The sequence below is a fragment of the Polyodon spathula genome, chromosome 7, assembly GCF_017654505.1.
Source record: "Polyodon spathula isolate WHYD16114869_AA chromosome 7, ASM1765450v1, whole genome shotgun sequence".
Lineage (NCBI taxonomy): Eukaryota > Metazoa > Chordata > Actinopteri > Acipenseriformes > Polyodontidae > Polyodon > Polyodon spathula.
Genome location: NC_054540.1, coordinates 32,874,357 through 32,894,411, shown reverse-complemented (window position 1 = coordinate 32,894,411; position 20,055 = coordinate 32,874,357). Strand labels below are relative to the sequence as shown.

Sequence of the window (20,055 nt, the reverse complement as noted above, 5' to 3'; positions counted from 1 at the left end):
TGTGTGTGTGTGTGTGTGTGTGCGTGTGATGTCAGAAGTGGTTGACCCAAATAAAATACATTTTGTCAATGTTTGATGCCGAGAAACTGCAATACGTTCACAATTCTGCTGCTTGAGTTAAAGAAAAAGAAAGCATGATCATATAACACCAGTTTTATCATCTCTCCACTGGTTACCAGTTAAATATAGAACTGACTTTAAGATCTTGCTGCTGACCTTCAAGGCCTTGAATGGCATGGGTCCATCTTACATCAAGGATCTGCTTTACTGCTACATCCTCCAAGGCAACTTGCAGTCAGCTAAAAATGATCTCCTTTCCCTGCCAAGAACAAAATTACAAACTATGGGAGATCGTGCCTTTTGGTCTTTGGCCCCTTGTCTCTGGAACTCCTCCATGGTCTATCAGGGACTCAGAGTCTGACACTGTTTAAATATTTTTACTTTGGTTTCTGGATGATAAGGGCAAAAACTATTTGAGATACTAGGTTTGGTACCCAACTGTAAATTTGTTGACACAAGGAAAGATAACCCTTTACCTTTCTTCAATACCAAGTGAATGATTTACCATATTTCAGATGCATGTGTATTTGCTGAATATTAAAGCCTTGTACATTATATCATCCCAGGCCATCCAAGGTCATTTTCTGACAAAATAAAATAACTCCTTGATCAATATGAAATAATTCACACATTCTTCTATAGTTCCTCTAGAACACCTCATATACAAAAGCACTTACAGCTATGGCAAAATGTTTTGCATCCCTTAGAATTGTAGGATTGAGATATAATTTTTTTTAAAAAAAGAAAAAACTTATATAAACATAATTTTGATCTTTTATTTTACATTATGTAATTAAAGAAATGACAAAATCATATATTGCAAAAGCCAGAATAGTAGTACAGTATTTCATGTTAGATTTTGAAATGTAAATTAATTGATGTAATTAAACTGTATTAACTCAAAAAGCATCATCATGAAAAGAATGGTGTCAGCTGAAGACACATGGAATAAGGCCCCCGTTGCATAGCAGTCTGATCCGTTCCTGGTTTTACTAGGAGTTTAATAAGAAACATGTGAGCTTATTACCTAAACACCATGGTTAGTGTGTCTAGTTATAATTTTAACCTCGGTTTTCTCCCAATTTGGAATGCCCAATTGCTTTTCCCCACATATCTTAGGTGATTCAAAGATTCAGCAGGTGTACTCCAATCCCACGACCAAGCCAGCTTCCTTTTTCATTCAGGAACTCAAGAGCAGATGTCAGCGAGCAACCCACTTCTGGAGGACAAAGGCCAGCCCTGCAGGTGCCTGCTCTGAGTTGACTGGGCTCCTGGCAAGCAGGGTTCACTGCAGAGGGATAAGGAGAAACAGTCCCTGCTGGTTTTACCTCCCTAACCCACAAGAGTGCCAGTGCCAATGTGATGTTCTCTTCGGAGTCCCCAGTGAAGACCTGCCTACTTTGCACAGCCAGGATGTGAACCTATGCTGCATGATTTTCCCTGCGCACCACGTGGCTGCGCTTCTACCAGATGAGCCACTCGGGGACCCCCTAATGAGCTGATTTTAAAACCTGGAATGGGTGAAACTCCTATGTAATAGGAGTCTTATTTCCATGCTGGATTGTGATAGTATATCAATACTGTAGAATATCAACATAGGAAATCCTACCAATGCAATTAGCTGGCATTCACATAACCCAAAATGCTTATGAAGGGGAATAAATTCAAACAAGAAACTATATGGTTGTTGAAAATAAAATGAAGAAGGGTAAGTTACAACTTGCTGTTCATGTAAATAGCATATAACAAAGCTAGACTAGTCATTTTGAAGTGTTGTCCATCCGGTCATCTCTTTACATGCTGTCAACTTTTCAATCCGCTGACCCTGAGGAGCACAGGGGACGTTTCTCTTTGTAGGAAATGAACCTTCTCAATTGCCACTCCTAAAGAAGAAATGAAGAAATGTGTTGTTTAGTTTCACAATACTGTATGCATCAGTTTTCCAATAGTTTATTATCACTATGTAAACTGGAGTAACAAACAGGAATAAAGCGCTATTGGCAACGGTACAGGTTTGGGGCCTCTCTCAGCATTGTGCTGAATTGTGTGGTGTTTCTTTTGAGATGTATTACACTGTGGAGCTAAAATGTAACCTTGTAAAAGTTTACCACAGTACATTTCCATGGCTTGCCATGTGTTTCAATATATTCAAGGGCTGGTAGGTGACGTAATCACTTACAATGACATATGCCTGATATACAAAACTGACAGCAAAACAAAAATACTGATGAAAAGAAATAACAACTATCTACAAATTAATGTGTGTAACACCTATGCTTTACCATGCTTTCACTGTGCTTTATAATTCTTTGCTATGCTTTTACTAGGGGAAACTTTTACTGTGTAAAGTATTTGTTTTTTAATATGCTTTACCATACCCTTCTGTGCTTTACAATGCTTACCTATGCTTTACCATGCATTTCATATTCTTTATTACACTTTGCTATGCTTTTACTATGGGAAACTGACCAAACTTACTCACTGATTTGAGCAGCCGGATTTCAAATGGCTATAATCATCGTATTTGGTAATTGCTTAGAGCTTCTTGTCATTGTTTTCCCTTTAGTCCACATTAACATAGAGGTGTGTCTTATTTATATTGTTCTTTTTGTAGGCTACTGATTAAGTTTGAACCACACATGTATTTATTGCGTTGCTTGTATTTGTAATAGTTTTATTGTCTAACAGGACCCCCTTGTAAATGTGGCCTCAGTCTCAATGGGTAAATCTTCTCTATAAATATCAATAAATAACATAAAAAAGCAGAGTGAATTATGCTGCTCCGCCCCCTAAAGGCTACTGATAGTAATAAATGTTGTTTCTGAGGCAGAAGGGGCCTGCTTACCTCTTACTGTGCTGGCGCACCAGAGTCAAACTTCTTCTTCCTGCCCTCCATCCCAGACATGGCCTCCACATTCTTACGCCAGTCAGTCACCTCCTTCTCCTGCGACAGAAGAGAGAGGGGTTAACACACACAGACCGACATGTTCACTTTCATTTCAATTTATTTTAGAGATGTATTTCAGAGATGTATTTAATATATTGCACTGATTAAGACCAGTCAAATATATCCTGGCAGCAGACTTTCTGGGGTTTCCAATTACCAGGACAAATTCTACTGCCAGTAAGAAACCACAAAAAGTCTGCTGCCGGTAGTTTAACACTATCAGAGATGAAGAAAGAGGAATACTTCTATTTTATTGACTTTAAGTTTAGAGAAAGTGAAACGGGTGGTTAATATGAATATAAATGAATACGATATAATCATTGTTATAAATCATGCTACCAATTAAAACTGCAGATTTTTTAATTGACATTAAAACCTCTAGGCCCACGTACAAAGTCATTGTATAAAACTGATAAGATAATTGTATGGGTTTGTAAAAAAACTAAGGTTTGTCGTTATCAGCATGTGATTGTATGTACACTCATTCATTGATGGGTTCTTAATTCAAGCTGTAAATTAGATCATTTTAAATTAACCAATGTTGTTTTCTCTTTCTTTTATTGATTCAAAATGTCATTTTAATAATTTAGGTCAGATTAATCAGTGTCCTTTTCTCAAGGAAACTCCCCAGCATATAGTCTGGACGAGCATTCCAGTTGATGAAATTTGGTGCCTATGTGGCTGCGCCAATAGTTTCAAATACTTCACTATGATTGGCTAATATTTCTGATATGCGATTTATTATGTAATCTGCGATCCTAATAGTGTAGCAGCTCTTGCTAGGCTCTAGCAGGGACATGGCTTCGATAGTAAAGTACAGGTGTTCTCTATTGGTGCTGCTCAGGGCTGTACCTTTTCTTCTTCCTTCTTCACAGACTTAAGGTTGGCCCTCAGATCCAGAGAGGCCTTTTGTGTGGACCCCAGCAGGGCCCCCAGCATGGCGTCGGCTGAGACACGCACTCGCTTCAGGTTGGGCCTCTTGAACTTCCCTTTCAGGTCAAAAACCTTCTGAGACAAACCCTCGATCTAGCACCAAAGAGACGAAAAATGAGTACAGGACTGTACAAATGAGGGTAGAACTGGAGATAGATTTCTTTGCACGTTAAAATGGCATGTTTCATTGCATTTCAACAATCTAAAAATATAATTTTTAAGACAGTTCACGATTACCAGAAGTAAACTAAACTGGCTGCCAGGTTCCTAAATGCAGTGTAACAGGTAGTGCGTCAGTGAGGCAAATGTTTGCTGTATTTATTTTTAAGTGGTAAAAATTATGTACATTTACATAATCTTTTTTTACCGGGAACTACATTTGAAATCTATTGTAACCGTAAAACAAATTACAGCCTTAGTTATTTCAAACATGACAGGGGGTCTGGGGTTCCAGTTCAGTGTTTCTAAGCATACACTGTAAAAAAAAAAAAAAAAAAAAAAAAAAAAACTGTTGATTTTACGGTAAAAAAAAAAAAATAAAAAAAAAAAACTGGCAGCTGGGTTGCCAGTAATATACCGTATAAAAAACAGTATCACAGTACATCATATTACGGTAAGACTTTCTTGATAACCATCATTTGTACATTTGTACATTTGTAAAAAAAAATGTTATCTCGTGAGCGAATTGCCGTATAAATAATGTTATTACGGTAAAACCGTGTAAAAATAGTATCATAATTCATGTTTTCACATACATTGGGGTAATCTTTTTTAGAGATTTAAAAAACATACATTTATAATAAAATACCATAAAAACACACGATTGGTAAAGTTCAGCAAATTAACTCTTAATAAAAAAAAAAAAGTTTATATGCGTTACAATGCCGCCGCCGCCGCAGCAAGTTTCAACGATCAATCGCGCCTCAGAGTCTATTTAACCGTCATCGCTGCCCATGTTTTTTTTAAATAAATGTGGTCTGTTAAAACAACGGAAAATATCTGTTTTTACTTTTTTAATGTAAACCCCCCCCCCCCCCCGTTTTTTTTTTTTTTTTAAAGGAAATGTTCTATAAAAATAAACATCTTTTCTTGTTTTTAGTATGAAGGTAATTTGCTGTTAAATTTAAGGTAAATTGTCATTTTATAAGAGAAGGCAATTTACCTTCACTGTTTACCATAATTTTACCGTTGAATTTACGGACATTTTTTACAGTGTAAATTACGGACATTTTTACATGCCTGTATAAAGTATTAGTATCATAATCATGGCAGTGGGAAAGACCGTCACACCGTCTCGTTTTCAGGAGGGTTCACTGTTCTGTGTGTTTGGGGGGAGGGATATTGAGTGGCATGGCAATGTGGATGGAGCCATGAATTGAGTAAGTGATTAAATAATGGCTCCAGCCACTGGTGTATAAATAGGGTGATCACAAGTGTCAGTTAGTAATGATTGAGGTTGATGTTGGTGAGAAGTTAGGGTGTTTTCTTGTTCCGTGCTCATGGATTCTGATACCGAGGAAACAGACTCCAGTCCAATAGTGGAGCAACTGGACCACTTGTCATAAAAAGACAAGGTGGAAAATAAAAATAACATAATATGAGAAGATTCTTCTTTCTCCTTTTCTACAAGTTTACCATTTGTTGTACCAAAGACAATGTTACACATACATACACTTTAGTATACAGTAGTGTCCACATATATTAGAACACCCCATTGCTTCTGTAGTTTTGATTTGATATGCATATGAAATCAAACCACTGAACTGAAAATCTTGGAAAATTGTCAAATTTTTCTAATTTATCTGATTGACTGTAATAGGCCACACATGCAATTCATTTCAAATAGTAAGAGAAAAGGAACACATAGAGTAGCCACAAATGGTAAAACGCATGAGACTTTTTAGAAGTTGTTCTATATCACTGATTACTGAGCGGAAACTGAAATTCTCACACCCTGAGTTTTTTTTTTCTGCAGGTTGGTATACAAAGGATGTCAATGACACACCTTGAGGTGTTCAAATACATGTGCACACTGTAGTATTGGTACTCTATATGATGTAGTATGTATTGAAATGACATCTTGGGGTTCTGGTGACAAGGATCATCCAATTGAGTTATTGTGGGTTTACTCCATCACTGAAACCCCTTGATGAACTTAACCCCCATATAGTGTACAGATGTGCATACTGTATTCCTTTAATAATAAAAATAATAATAATAATAATAATAATAATAATAATATTATTATTAATTATAATATTATTATTATTATTATTATTATTAGTAGTAGTAGTAGTAGTAGTAGTAGTATACACATTACATAATAAGGGTGTCATTTTCCTCAATGGGTTATTAACTTTACAGTTAAGTTTATGATTATGATTATGATTCTAATTACCTCCTTGTTGTTTTTGACGACTTTAACCTCAAGGTCGTAACGCTCCTCATCAACCACATCGATTTTATGGTGCATCTGTTTGCACAGCTCCTGCACGAAACACAAGCAGTGATACAACATGTAGCATACAGGAGCGCTGTAGATTCACAGGACTGTGCTGAGCAAGGCATTCAGGGGAAAGTGAAAAAGTATTAACCCCTTAGAAGGCACATGTGTGTCTCACAAATAACAATGATGCTAACTTTCTAATTTTTGCAATCAGCTGCACGAAACAGGGTTTAAAATGTACAAACATGGAGCTGAGATCTGTGTTTGAGAGGGATGCAGCTGAGAGCTGTGTTTGATAGCCAGTGATTGGGATTGTGCTGAGAGTTGTGTTTGATTGCCAGTGATTGGGATGGAGCGGAGAGCTGTGTTTTAGAGGGATGGTGCTGAGAACTGTGTTTTGGAGGGATGGTGCTGAGAGCTGTGTTTGATAGCCAGTGATTGGGATGGAGCTGAGAGCTATGTTTGAGAAGGATGGAGCTGAGAGCTATGTTTGAGAAGGATGGAGTTGAGAGCTGTGTTTTAGAGGGATGGTGCTGAGAGCTATGTTTGATAGCCAGTAATTGGGATGGAGCTGAGAGCTATGTTTGAGAAGGATGGAGCTGAGAGCTATGTTTGAGAAGGATGGAGCTGAGAGCTATGTTTGAGAAGGATGATGCTGAGAGCTGTGTTTTAATAGCCAGTGATTGGGATGGTGCTTAAAGCTGTGTTTGAGAGGGATGGTGCGGAGCACTTCAGGAGTCAAGTTTACCTGCAGTTCCTGTAGAGACATCCTCCCACAGTCCAGAGGAGGGACCCGCTCTGCCATGATCCTCACCTTCTCATCTTTCTTCTCTTTTGTCTCATTCTCCAGCATGACGGCTGCCTTCGCCAACATGAGTGACTGGGGGGAGGTTCAGACATTTGCAGGTACAGCGAATCAGAGAGAGCTTCAGAAACAGTGTTTATAGAGGCTCCCTTAACAATAACTCCCTTTCCTGCCCATTCCCTCACTGTGTGTGTCTTAAATGTGTTATTTTGAAAGAAATCAAAGATTTACCAAGCATACAGCTATGGCCAAAAGTTTTGCATCACTCTATAGAATGACCTCATTTTGATCATAAAGTCGAATGAAATGTGCTGAATAATGTTACATTAACATATTGAGTTACACATCGCTTTGTAGCTTTCAAAATCTAAACCTTTTGGCCATAGCTGTACTACCGTACCATATGTTTTTTTTGTTTTTTTTAATTGAGTGCAGAATTATTCGTCTCCCGGTATTTACCAAAGGGTCATTTCTTTGCAATATGTTGCCCTGGAGGGAAAAGCATTTGAAGTCTGAAATTGCCTCCTTGAATGGAGAGGGTTGTAACTTACCTTCAGTATCAGCCTGCGAGACGCGTTGATTTTAGGTTTTTTCTGTGGAAAGGAAAGATGGTTAAAGAGAGATAGTGTTCAGTTTGTCATGGGTTATATCCTTTTTGCTGTGTTACATACATTTTGATTATACTCAAGGGCGTTGGAACTAGGGGAGCTGGGGGTGTAGTAGCACCCCCTGGCTTTGCATGGCTTCCATCATATACAGGGGTTACAGTTTTGTTCAATGGCTTTCAGCACCCCCACATTAAAAATGGTTCCAGTGCCACTGATTATACTTTAAAGTCATCTTGCATTCTATCCATTCTAGTCTGCTATGTGCTATACAGAACGTGTATGTTTTATTGGTCCAAGTACTATGTGTATTTATACAGCCATCTAGTGGTCAAGCATGCTCACTGCTTTAAATAAATGCTTCAGCCATTGTGATTGGCAAGACTGGTACAACATTTACTGGTTGATGTGAAGCAAATGTATCATGCCAGCATGCTGCAGCTCCATTCCCCGTGTTACAGATAATGGACCTGGTTATAGGCTATAGCCTTTATGCCATATCAATCTGTTAATGAATCTTGGACAACCTCAACAACCTCTACAATAGTGTGTGAGTCAATTTCTGAAAACACTTTCGACTGCAAGAACCACACGTGAAAACTACTGCTGGCTATTAAAAAAACAAAACACACACACACACACACACACACACACAAAATCTGCTTTAACCCATTAAGTCCCAAATATTTTTTTCTTTGAAAAATCAACACAAGCTGTATTTATGTAACCTGATACATTACATTTAGATTTAACTTTTGTGGGTCAACAAAATTAGAGTGGATTAGAAATTAGAAAATGACAGGTGGGATAGATGCCAGTTAAAAACGCCCAAAGTAGCCTGTACTCAAATGAATGAGCATAATGGAACTTAATGGGTTAATGAATACACTACAGTTTGACACTGCTGAAATCCTTATAGTCTCTTCTTATGGGCTCCGCTCTGTACTCGAAGGTGTCGGTATTTCAGTGTTGTGGTAAACATTTTTCCGAACGCATTTTTTTTTTTTTTTTTTTTTTGCACTGTGTAAAATCGAAGCGATACTCAACAAAATCCCCTAAAATAAGGGAATTCGGTGAGCACACGATCACTCTTATATCCTTTGGTACAATCACGCAATTCAGAATTCAATCCGTGAAAACAAAATGTATATTGACAGGTAGATTGCCTTCCTCCCAGGAAAACAAGACGAAAACAGATCAGCAAAAGCGATGTACTACGATTCAGCTTCATACTCTGATATTCCATCTAAACTTTGGAATTGCTAATTCCTGTCATCCCATGTTATGCATTGCGCACCTTTTTCCACCATCTCCACCAGTGCAATGGTTTAAGCCAGTAGGTACATCCAGATAGGGCTTTTTATCTTAAGTTTAATAGAAGCACGTACGTCCATGGTTCGTATTGTTATACAAACAATTATATATTAGAATATGTTGAACTACTACAATGTACACAAATAAAGGTTGCTAGAATGGAAAAAAAAAAAAAAAAAAAAAAAAAAAAACATCTTGAAAATAAAATACATTTTTTTTAAATAATTTAAAAACTTCATTTGCCTGATATAAAATTTTTATATTTCCATCCGCTGGTGGTAGAATAATGAAGACTGCGCAGTGGGTACTTTCTGGGGCGTATTGACAGCAAAATCACCAACATGTTTAATTTAAGGGTGATTTTTAAGTGAATACAATATTTTTATTTTTTATTTTTTTTAACATAGACCTTCATGGTATTTTATTCATACATTGATATCCATATACAATAAATACATCTCAGAGTTGTGTTCCCTTTCTATTCACACTGCGGCCCCATCAGAAGGTGTCCATGTGGCTATGAGCAATCCTAGCAATGATGGAAATTCGCCAATATTATAACGCATTATTTCTTTTGACGCTGATGTCAGTGAAGAGAATATTTATAGAATTAACTGCCTTATGAAGTAACTGTTACTTGATGAAGGACACGGGGAATGACAAACAAATCTCTCCTTTGGCTATTTGAAAAAACCCTGCTGTTGTATAAAATCCCCCAAAATCATTATTATTTTCATACTTCAGTAATGCTTGGCTTTGCGAGTCATTCAAACAAGTAAATGCAGTAAATAAGTACACATAACATAGTAATAATCATTTTCCAGACAGCAACTACATTGCTTGGCCCTTTAAGGACAGCAAAAGTGGCAGCATTGCCCATATACATGCTACAACACGAGCGTACAACAGCACAAATTCTTGTTTACCGGGACAAAATACTAGTTCCTATGGAGAACGCTAGGGTAATATGGGTAATATGCTTTTTAGTGTTGACCAAACCAGTTGGTAAATTTTTACAGAAAAAAAGTCTCCTTAAACATGACTAAAACTTTTGTGTATCACTTCGAACTCCTACATGACCAGTTAATGAGCAGATAACAAGCCAAAGTGTGGGAATTTTTGCAATTGTCGGAATTGTGAAAAACAGCGGTATTTGTTTCCATAAATGGTTGGAATGTGGGAAGGAGTGTTTTGAGTATCGCAAATATTCTTTAAACGAGCCATAAACGTTCCATATTAAAACATATTGGTACCGACACTTCTGAATATAGAGGCCAGTGTCATGAAATGTGACATGGACTATGATAGCGCATTCTTGAAAGCTGTGAGCCGAATCCTCGCGCCAATTCAAAGCATGTGACAAATGTGCCTGACTTGCGTCAGAAACTGACGGCAGTAAACGCATGAGAGACTGAGAAGCATGCTGTCCTTCTGGTAAATTTGGAACCAGAGCCTATTAACGTGGGGAGTGCTTTTAATAATGAGCAATTAATTGACTTGTCAGAATAACTAAAGTATGAACAGTATGCTATTAACAGTATGGCATCTATCTCCCTCTCTGTCTATAATTTCCTCAGCGGGCCTCGGTTTGGGGGATTTCTCCTTTCATCTGTACAGTATTAGGTTATTTAAAAAAAAAAAAAAACCTGATTTCTCCATTGGTGTTAAATGACCTGCAGCAGAGGAAGTGGTTAGGTACCAGAAAGTAGCAACATGTTACATTTCCTATCTATTTTTCTATTTTTTCATGCTTATATGTGGTTTTTTTGTTGTTGTTGTTGTTGTTGTTTTTTGTTGTTGTTGTTTTTTGTTTTGTTTTGTTTTTAAGTTATATCAGGGCAGCTTCTCGAACTCTATAGAGTTCACACAAACTGTTTTAAAACTTCGACACATTGAATACAAAGTTCGTGACTGAATGAGGATATAGGTAGGAGCTATATTGTAAAGCCTTGCTCAGCATTCATTTGAACGGGGGCTGTGATAATGTTGCTCGTGCTAATAAGGGGTAAGAACAAGTATTTTACAATCTTGGCGCAGTAATTCGGAGAAAATTCTGCGCAGAATCTGACCGATTTAGCCAATGGGTGCGTTCACGGAGATCATTCTTAGCACATAATTGTCTAAACTGGTCAGATTCTGCACAGAATCTGCGCAGAATGATCTTCGTGAACGAAACCTGTGTTCTTAGTACCGCGGCAGGCTGTTAATCAAGTATCGTAAATACCACGAACATTAGCAACAGATGATAACTTGTTAAGCTATTTGTCATGTGATCCTGTCGCTATTATTAGGCTTAACGCCGGGTATATTTTTAATGTGTTGTCTTTGGATTGTAGCGGACATGCAATGTCAATTAGCAGTTGTCAGAGAGGATTCTGAACGCGCTGATTGAGATAATTAGGGCTGTGTTCCAATGCAATTAGATTTTGTTAATTAGACGATGTATAATATTTTGCAGGTATTGTACATCTATGGCAAAACATTTTTCATCATCTAGAATTGTAGGGTTGAGGTGTAAAAAAAACAAACAAAAACTTAATATAGATCTTTTATTTAACCTCGTGTAGGCCTAATCAAAGAAACTCCAAAATGATATCGCAAAACTCTACCAGAAGCCATAACAGTAGTACAGTAGTTCATTTAAGATTTTAAAATGTCACATTTTTCAATTTTGTCAGTTTTTTGTTAAGTATATGCAATTCAATATGTTAACGGAACATTATCACCAGGTTTAATTTTTGAAAAATAGCTAGTTAATTATATACTTTTGTTCACAGCTATTGACCAGGGGTGTCAATCTGAGTTCCGGGAGGGCTGCAGTGTCTTCTGGTTTACCTTCCACCTGTGCTCTCACTTACTTAACTGATCTAATTATTCAATTAACTGGACACATTTAACACTTCTCTTCAGGCCTTAATGTTTCATAGGTCGTGTACCTTAAATCAAGTGCATTTTTAAAACCATCAACTGTAAAAAAAAAAAAAAAAAAAAAAAAAAAAAAAAACTTGAATAATATTAAATAAGTCGAATTGAACAAATAATTAGATCAGTTATGTTAATTGAGCACTTAAGTTGAAATGAAAACTAAAGGACCCTGCTGCCCTTCAGGACTAGAGTTTGACATCCTTGCTATAGACTATAAACTGTGTTTATGCCATTTCTGTTTTTGAGTTTTTTTTCCATAAATTATCAATTTCATAACATTAGGTCAAGCATACCAATGATCCTCATTTTAAACATGATTTAATGTATTGTCTTCTGTCCTCCAAAATCAGTATGCTATGCTTTTTACGTTACATGGATACTATTATTGTAATGTTATGACCATGGGCAATTAAAAACAAGCAAACGAACAAAAACAAAAGAAAACTTTTGGCTTTGTCTGCTTAAAAGTCAGTTACTGTCTTTGTGCTTTGGGTTAGAACAGTGGATTGACTGGGCTTTCAAATACTGTACTGTAGGACTAAAGTCTTTGTGTCCCACAGTCAGGTTCCTTATCACACTGAAATATACTTCCTAGCTGAATGTTCATTTCCTTCATTGCTTAGCAATATGTGTGTTGACAGTCTAACAATCTTTTTTTTTTTTTTTTTTAATACACATTTCAAACTGTATTGAAATCCCATATTTACTGTAGGAAACATTCAGTTCACTTACCTCTCCGCTGTTACACAACATGGAAAAAGAGACAAAAAAAACAGTGAAAAAGAAAAGTTTACTATGCAGGGAAAGATTATTAAAGTATAACCCTATATAACATGAGTAAATAAATACTTCTAGAATGAAAAGACATTCAACTTACCTTTCAGACATGGTTGTGTTGTGCTTGGAGCACTAAAAGAGAAAAAAAGATTCCTATTAATAAAATATAAATACAATTTTGAATTGTCTGTTATTTTAAATACTAGTACTGCATTTTTATATAAGTGTACTCTGCTATCAATCATTCTACAGTACACCTAAACATAAACAGAATCTTTTATTTCTAAAACCAAAATGACAAAACTAGAAATGTACTTTACCCAACAATACTTGGAGGTGAAATATCTCCCTCTTCCTAAAATGTGTTTGTTTCTTTCGCAATATTTTGGTTAAAATCCAGATTCTACTTTGACTCAGAGAAAGCCCACTCACATAAGTTCACCTCCTGTGTCACAGGTAATGGGGACCTCCCTGACCTCCCCTAGTTTCTTCTGGGCTGTGTAGTCTATAAAACAGCACTGCAAGTCTCAGGGGGGACATAGTAGTTGTTACACAGGAAGGAAGTGAACTTACAGATTGTGGCAGGAAAAATAGGCTTTAACTGCATCAAAGCTTGTGAAAATATATCTCTTACTCTCAAACTGTTATTTATTGATAATTCAATAGATAATTTGTTTAGTTTATTGTTAATTACCAGTTTACTAACACTTTAGCAAATGGTGTTAACAGATAATTAATATATAACACATATTTATTAACTATTGAAAAAACATAATCAAATAAATCCTGATCTCATATTACAATGATAACATCTTTAAAAGTGCAATAATTTCATGGCTTTAATGATTTATGGCCTTTGTTTTTGTTTATACTGATATACAAATATTATATTAATATTTTTTATATTAACCAACCAATTTACAACATTTGTTAACATGCTAGTAAGATGTTTATTAACAGTTAATAAATTAAAAACTGTGGCCCTCTTAAAATAAAAAGTGACCAAAATAAATAAAACCGTATCTTCCTAAGGAATCGCATCTAAATCTCAATACCCCTGTAAAGTGTTCTGCTTAGGTTCATTGCTGTATAACACAGTCACAGTGATCTCATGACCTCTACCGTGACTTTACTGCTGTAGAGCAGGAGAATGCTAGAAAGGGGCTCCTGTACATCAGACAGGCTGCGTTCGTATGGCTGCCTCTCAAAGCTCTCATACGCTGGACTAGGCTTTGCTAGGATGCTGGCATTCCCCTCAAACTGGTGGATCTGTACTTGAGTGTTTCTGTAGTTGTTCCTCAGATTATCGCTGCGCTCAATGGCCTGGGAGGTGGGTAGCACCACACCTTACCCATCTGGTTCGATGTAGTTTTACAAGTTGATCCACGCAGTATCAGTCGTGCCTATACACTGATGAAACAGCACCCACCAGGTGTTGAGCCATTGAGCCATTCATAAAAAAGAAACAGTTGGTTTCTAACTTACCTTAATTATATAAATGTGTCCAAGTCATGCTTGGACTTCAATAAAACCTGACAGTTGCAGTCTGCATTGCCAAACGAAATGCCTTCATTGATTTTTAATTCTGCCCACCCCTAATTGTTAGCTTTCTACCCTTATTTATTATCAACTGCTGAATATCAAAATGACAAAAACACAATTTTTAAATGTTCTACCATCAGAAAACGAAAAAAAAAATATTGGATCACAAAAATACAATAATAAGGGAAAGCATATTGCGAACAATATAATATCAATACAAAAATAAGAAACGTATAAGAAGGAATATTGTGATATTTTAAACTTGCTGAACAAAATTTCAAGACACTGAAAACAGGCAGATTAACCCTACCAGTGCTAAAGAATCCTTGTTAGTTTGCTCGTTGTTTACTGTGGCTTACCTTTTGATGAGGAAAGGACGATGAAAGAGCCTGTTGCAGTGAGGTTGGAGGAAGGGGGGGTCACTTAAATTTATTGTTTCGCTTCCCCTTGTGCCTCTCACGTGAATGGTTCACTAAAATAGCTCCTGCCTATGACAAGCCTTGCCCTGACATTGAGTACATAACATCCACACTACTGTAACCCCTACACTACTTGCCTCCATTGCCAGCTCAACATTGACTTCCCTAATATGGGAGTTGGTGTCTATTAGAGCTGGCGTGGGACAGTGGAAAACACAACCTGAACTGCACTTCTATCATGCGAAACACCAGGCTTACTGTATCTATCAATCACATGGTCAAACTTTAAAGACAGGTCCGGAGTAACTACTTGAGCTTCACATTACATGGTCACCTTTCACATTTCATGTTTTTATGATGCTCGAAACCATTCAGAGTGGAATAATGTGATTTTTTTTTATTTCTTGATGAGTCTGTGTTAAGGTGTTTTGACTATCATTATAACTGATCTTCAGGTCTAGTTGCCTGCCATAGATTAGCTTTATGTGGGCTAGATCAGTGTCTTTATATTAGTAAGCACCAGTGCCATCTAGTGCACAGCTGGTGTATTGCCAGCAAAACCAAACCTGATCCAAAGTGGCAGGTCACTATATGACGATGGCTCTTGTCTTCATAAAGATACTTTGACTGATCTAGCTAAGGTTAGGGTTAGGATTGTAATTATGTGTAAGTACACATGTAGTTACTATGTAAAAACAAAGTAATTAGAGACATTTAATGTAAAGTGTTAACCATGTGGTTATATTTTTTTCTTTCAGATGCAAATTGTGCTAATGTAAAAAGTTTTGAAAACTGAACCCAGTGTGTCACACCATACTCACCAGGGTTGGACAAAAGAATGGACATGGGAATGTTGAGTAAAGATCCACTCCCAAGACAGCTTCTACAGAACAAATCCTATATAACAAATGGAAGAGCACGACAGGCAAGAGTTATGGAATCAGTTTCTTACTCTCTAATCCCCTTGCAGCAGCCACGTCAAACCAGCGCTGCCCTGCAGTGCCAGCTCATGGTGGCACTAGACCCTGCTGACAATGTGGCACTAATTATTTGTCTATTAAAGTTGATCACCTGGTTTGATCTCATTGCTCAGCAGATTGTGCTGTGATGTATTACATGGATGAATAAGACATCGCTATTGTAACTCAAGTACTGTGGCCTGGAGTGTGTGCCCATATAGCCATGCCACTTAGCTACAGAATTCAAGATCAACACCCTAGAATGACAAGAACACTACGTCAGTCGGAGCTTATTGCAAAGTGATTCAGACAGTTATACCACTCTCCCATGTTCAAAAGGACATTGGGCTAAATCTTCAAAGGCCTTTACTCCAGATTTACATAAAACTTTTTAGGGGCTTGTGTGTCGTCTTAAAAAAATACCAGAATTTCTGTAACAGTGGCAAGCAACTGTTCCCTGTAATTATTAAAAGGATAATGTCAGGACAAAAATTACAGCTGCGCTTACAAAGTGTTTTCATAAGCAGGATATCTTTGCTGGAATAGTAGGTCTGGTAAATGACCTATGTAGAAACAGCACTAGATAACAACAGAGAACATTTGTCATATACACAGGTACAGGGCTGTACACAAGGGGGGGGGGGGGGGGGGGGGGGGGGGGCGCAAGCAGGGGCACTGGTCCCACCAATAATCATCTCCAAAATATTGATATCTGCTTATCAATGTATTGTGTTTGCACTTTCTGTCGCTGACACTCACAAACTGAACGTACCTCCTCATAACGTGCAGTTATGGACGTGCGTGTACTCGGTTTGCATACGCTCCCCCCATAACGTGCAGTTAAGGACTGGCGCATGTGTCCCCTTAATGTTTGTGTCCAGCTGCAGCACAATTAGTAAATGATGCTGTTTATGCTAGCACTTGTTTGATTTAGCCAGTGCAGTAAATGTCTTGCTAATGAATTGAATCTGCAAATGACAACATTCAGGAAAAGGCGCCAGGCAAAAACATTGGAACAATCCTATGTTCTTTAACCTTTGCAAGAGAAATATAAAGTTGTTTTTTGTTTGTTTTTTTTCCTGCGCTTGATGCTGTAATAAGTGAGCTCGACAGACAATTTAATCAGAAAAGTACATAAATACTCGAAGCCGCGTCCTATGTTGAAAACTGTTAATATATTAAAGGGAAAGCACGTGTGAAGCTGAATCAAGAATTTCAATGCAGAGTTCCTGAAATGCAGTACGATTTATTTGAACACCACATTGAGCCTATTTTTAACGCTCGGCAATCGGCGAATGCAATGTCTGCCAGCACTCACGAAGGTCTGTAAAGAACACGACCCGGGACTGTTGTATCCTGCTGTATTCCACCTACTGGTGCGTTTGGCCACGATACCTGTTGCAGGTGCAACTGCAGAAAGATGTTTCAGTCAGTGTTAAAAAGCTCAACAGCGTATGGACTTCCATTGAAATGGCGAGTGTAATGCTATTTATTTAACCATATCAACATAAGCACACACACACACTCACACAGCAAGCAGTTCATGTTTTACAGTTCATATTTTATTCGGTACGCGGCATCCTTTTAAGTATTATGCAAGTTAAAATTGTTAATAAACTCAGACGCACAAACGGGTCCACTCGGACTGGCACTTGGCTGGGACTCTAAGACGATGTATTTGAATGTGCTGAGAATGGGTAATAATTTAAATTCGGAATAAGTCTCCTTGTTGGTTTACATACAGGTAAGCCAGGTGTAGTATCAAATTCAGCTCCTCAGCAAATACGGTTTCCCTTGTTTTCTTAATATAATAGTCAAATTATGGGCAACGCAGTGTTTATAGGAGCTGTTTATTTAGAAAACGTAGATATTACATTTCGACTTAAAAAACGCTCTTTTTATGTCACGTTGTTTATTTCTGCTGAATCACTAAAAGAGTATGGAGTGTAACATCAATGACAAGCTCTGCGCGTACCCGTGGAAGATTCAAAATCGCCGGGAACCCGCTTTGATTAAATGAACAGGCACGTGTTGTAACAAGGAGAAAGATTGCTGAGCACATGCGCACAACAAACGGGGCGGAGAACTGCTTTTGATACTGCACTTGTAATAAAGCAGACGTGCAGTAAGCTAGTAATAGTCAGCAGTCTCATTTAATAAACTATTTGCAAGATCTACTGAATGAAGACGCAGGCAGCCTTTAACAATGACTCCTTGCCACATCACTGCTTTGTATTTTAAGCACATGTATTTATGGAGCTAGTGTGCACGAGGAAGGTCGATATCAATCAAGTATGCCTGCATACGATTAAAATAAACTCAGCGGTGCCCCGCTGTTCTCTGTACGCGATCTTGTGTATTATATTAAAATGGATTGCTTGTGTACAACGAATGCAATTTGATTTTTAAGCAGATCCTCACACAGTGGGCTCAAAATCTGATCCCACTCACTCGGAGGTTCTCTGGTTTAAATGCCTGCACAGCTATGGTCAAAAGTTTTGCACCACTGTATAGAATGAAACGTGCTGAATACTGTTGCATTAACATATTGCATTACATACAACTTTGTAGTTTTCAATATACTGAAAAACTGACTAAAAATGAAAAATGTGACACTCATCATTTTGTAGTTTCTTTGATTACATGATGTTAAATAAATTATCTAAATTATGTTCATATGTTGTTTTTTTGTTGTTGTTGTTTTTTGTTTTGTTTTGTTTTTTTAAAATTATGTCTCAATCGAATCTAAAATTCTAGGTGATGCTAAACCTTTGCCCACAGCTGTAGACTCAGATCGTCTTAAATATTTAATTCATGGCGTGCATAAAAACTAGTACTTAATAGTATTTGATATGCTGCCAGGGTCAATCAAGGGCAATTAAGCGCGATGAGTTACTACTGGAACGTGCTCTTTCATTCGTTATACAGGGTTCGTATTGCATAAGTCCTATTGGTAGTGGACATTTACAACAACAACAACAACAACAAAAATCCCATTTCCATTTTTTGGTCCAAACAGTTCAAATATATATGCATGTCTGCACCTCCGAAATCTCTGCTTGTTAAAGTGGAGGGGGTGGGTAGAGAACCAGTACAAACCCAATGCTGGTTAAATAGTGACATCTAGTGATGACACAGTAGAATGCAGACGTATTTCTTGGTCAGCCCACCTGCTGGCTGATAGCAGAACAGATCTAAGGTAGAGTTTAACGCTATCCTTCAACGTGTGTGTTGTTCCTGCATTGTTTGAATGCGCGCTATGCTGGTTTGGCCCGAGTCCTCTTATTTCTCTGAAGGCTGAAATTCGACACACTGCCTGAACATTATGGATTCTCTATGGCTGCCCATAACTTTATGTGTGATGCCATGATATCTGGTACAAGGTTAAACGAAGTTCTCATTTTCCGTGCATTATTCTCAGACAGCCTGTTGCTGTTTTACTTGTTTTACAAACTTGTCCTGGGGACCCACTGTGTCTGCTGGTTTTCATTCCAACTGAGCTCTCAATTACTTAACAAAACCTTTAATTTAACTAATGATTTGCTTATTTAGACCTTTTAAATTGTTTTCAGCTCTTAACTGTTGCATATTTCAAGTTAGCTGTAACATTTTATAAGTAACTTAGACTACAACTGTTAAAAAAGGTCTAATTAAGCAAATTATCAGTTCAATGAAGGGTCTAGTTAAGTAATTGAGAGCTCAGTTGGAATGAAAGCTAGCAGAAACAGTGGGTCCCCAGGACTGGGGGTTAAGAATCACTGATCTAGGTCATTCCAGCTTTGGTGTCCAGTTACTGGGTGCAAAGCATGCCAGTCACCAGGGGAAGCAGATGATTGGTTAAGACAGGAAAGGTGTTGAATGGGGTGAGGACAGTTTCACTCTCCAGGTGGCCAAGGAGGTGCAACACTAACTGAAAGCATTGCCTGCAAACAAAATTATGAAACCTGGTGTAGCAGCATACTGTATGTTGTTTTAAAATGAAAAAAACAAAAAAAACATACTACTATGACATGTGTTTCTCTTGAAGCTGCACATTTGAGACAGATATAGTGAATGGAAGGCCACAACATTTTTGTAAAGATTTATTGATACACAAGAACAAATTAAGCATTTAAAAAGTACATAAAAAGTACATAAAACAGTTACAGTTTTACTATATATATATATATATATATATATATATATATATATATATATATATATATATATATATATATATATATATAGTTAAGTGCTATAGGTAACACTGAAGTTAAATAACTGCTGCTTTTGTTTCACACTAAGCATGCTTTATTAAACTCGGTGCTTGCATTGTGCAGAAAC

General features: G+C 37.3%; 1 protein-coding gene across 1 annotated transcript; it reads right to left on the bottom strand.

Moving 5' to 3' along the window:
• Positions 1-861: 861 nt before the first annotated feature.
• On the bottom strand, positions 862-14,773 carry LOC121318551 (troponin I, slow skeletal muscle-like). Its single transcript, XM_041255337.1, has 9 exons — positions 14,714-14,773; positions 12,913-12,944; positions 12,768-12,774; positions 7,743-7,784; positions 7,135-7,266; positions 6,339-6,428; positions 3,860-4,033; positions 2,906-3,004; positions 862-1,943 (listed from the first exon to the last, which is right to left on the bottom strand). The coding sequence occupies exons 2-8, from the start codon at positions 12,921-12,923 to the stop codon at positions 2,909-2,911; spliced, it is 552 nt and encodes a 183-aa protein (XP_041111271.1). The 5' UTR covers positions 12,924-12,944; positions 14,714-14,773; the 3' UTR covers positions 862-1,943; positions 2,906-2,908.
• Between the last annotated feature and the right edge of the window lie 5,282 nt (positions 14,774-20,055).

What these genes read in the sequence shown, in the direction of transcription:
- LOC121318551 (XM_041255337.1), bottom strand. An exon ending in CTCGCAGGCTGATACTGAAG is followed by an intron (nt 7,267 to 7,742) that starts GTAAGTTACAAC and finishes ACCTCCCCCCAG; the next exon opens with TCACTCATGTTGGCGAAGGC. An exon ending in TGAAGAAGGAAGAAGAAAAG is followed by an intron (nt 3,005 to 3,859) that starts GTACAGCCCTGA and finishes CTTCTGTCGCAG; the next exon opens with GAGAAGGAGGTGACTGACTG.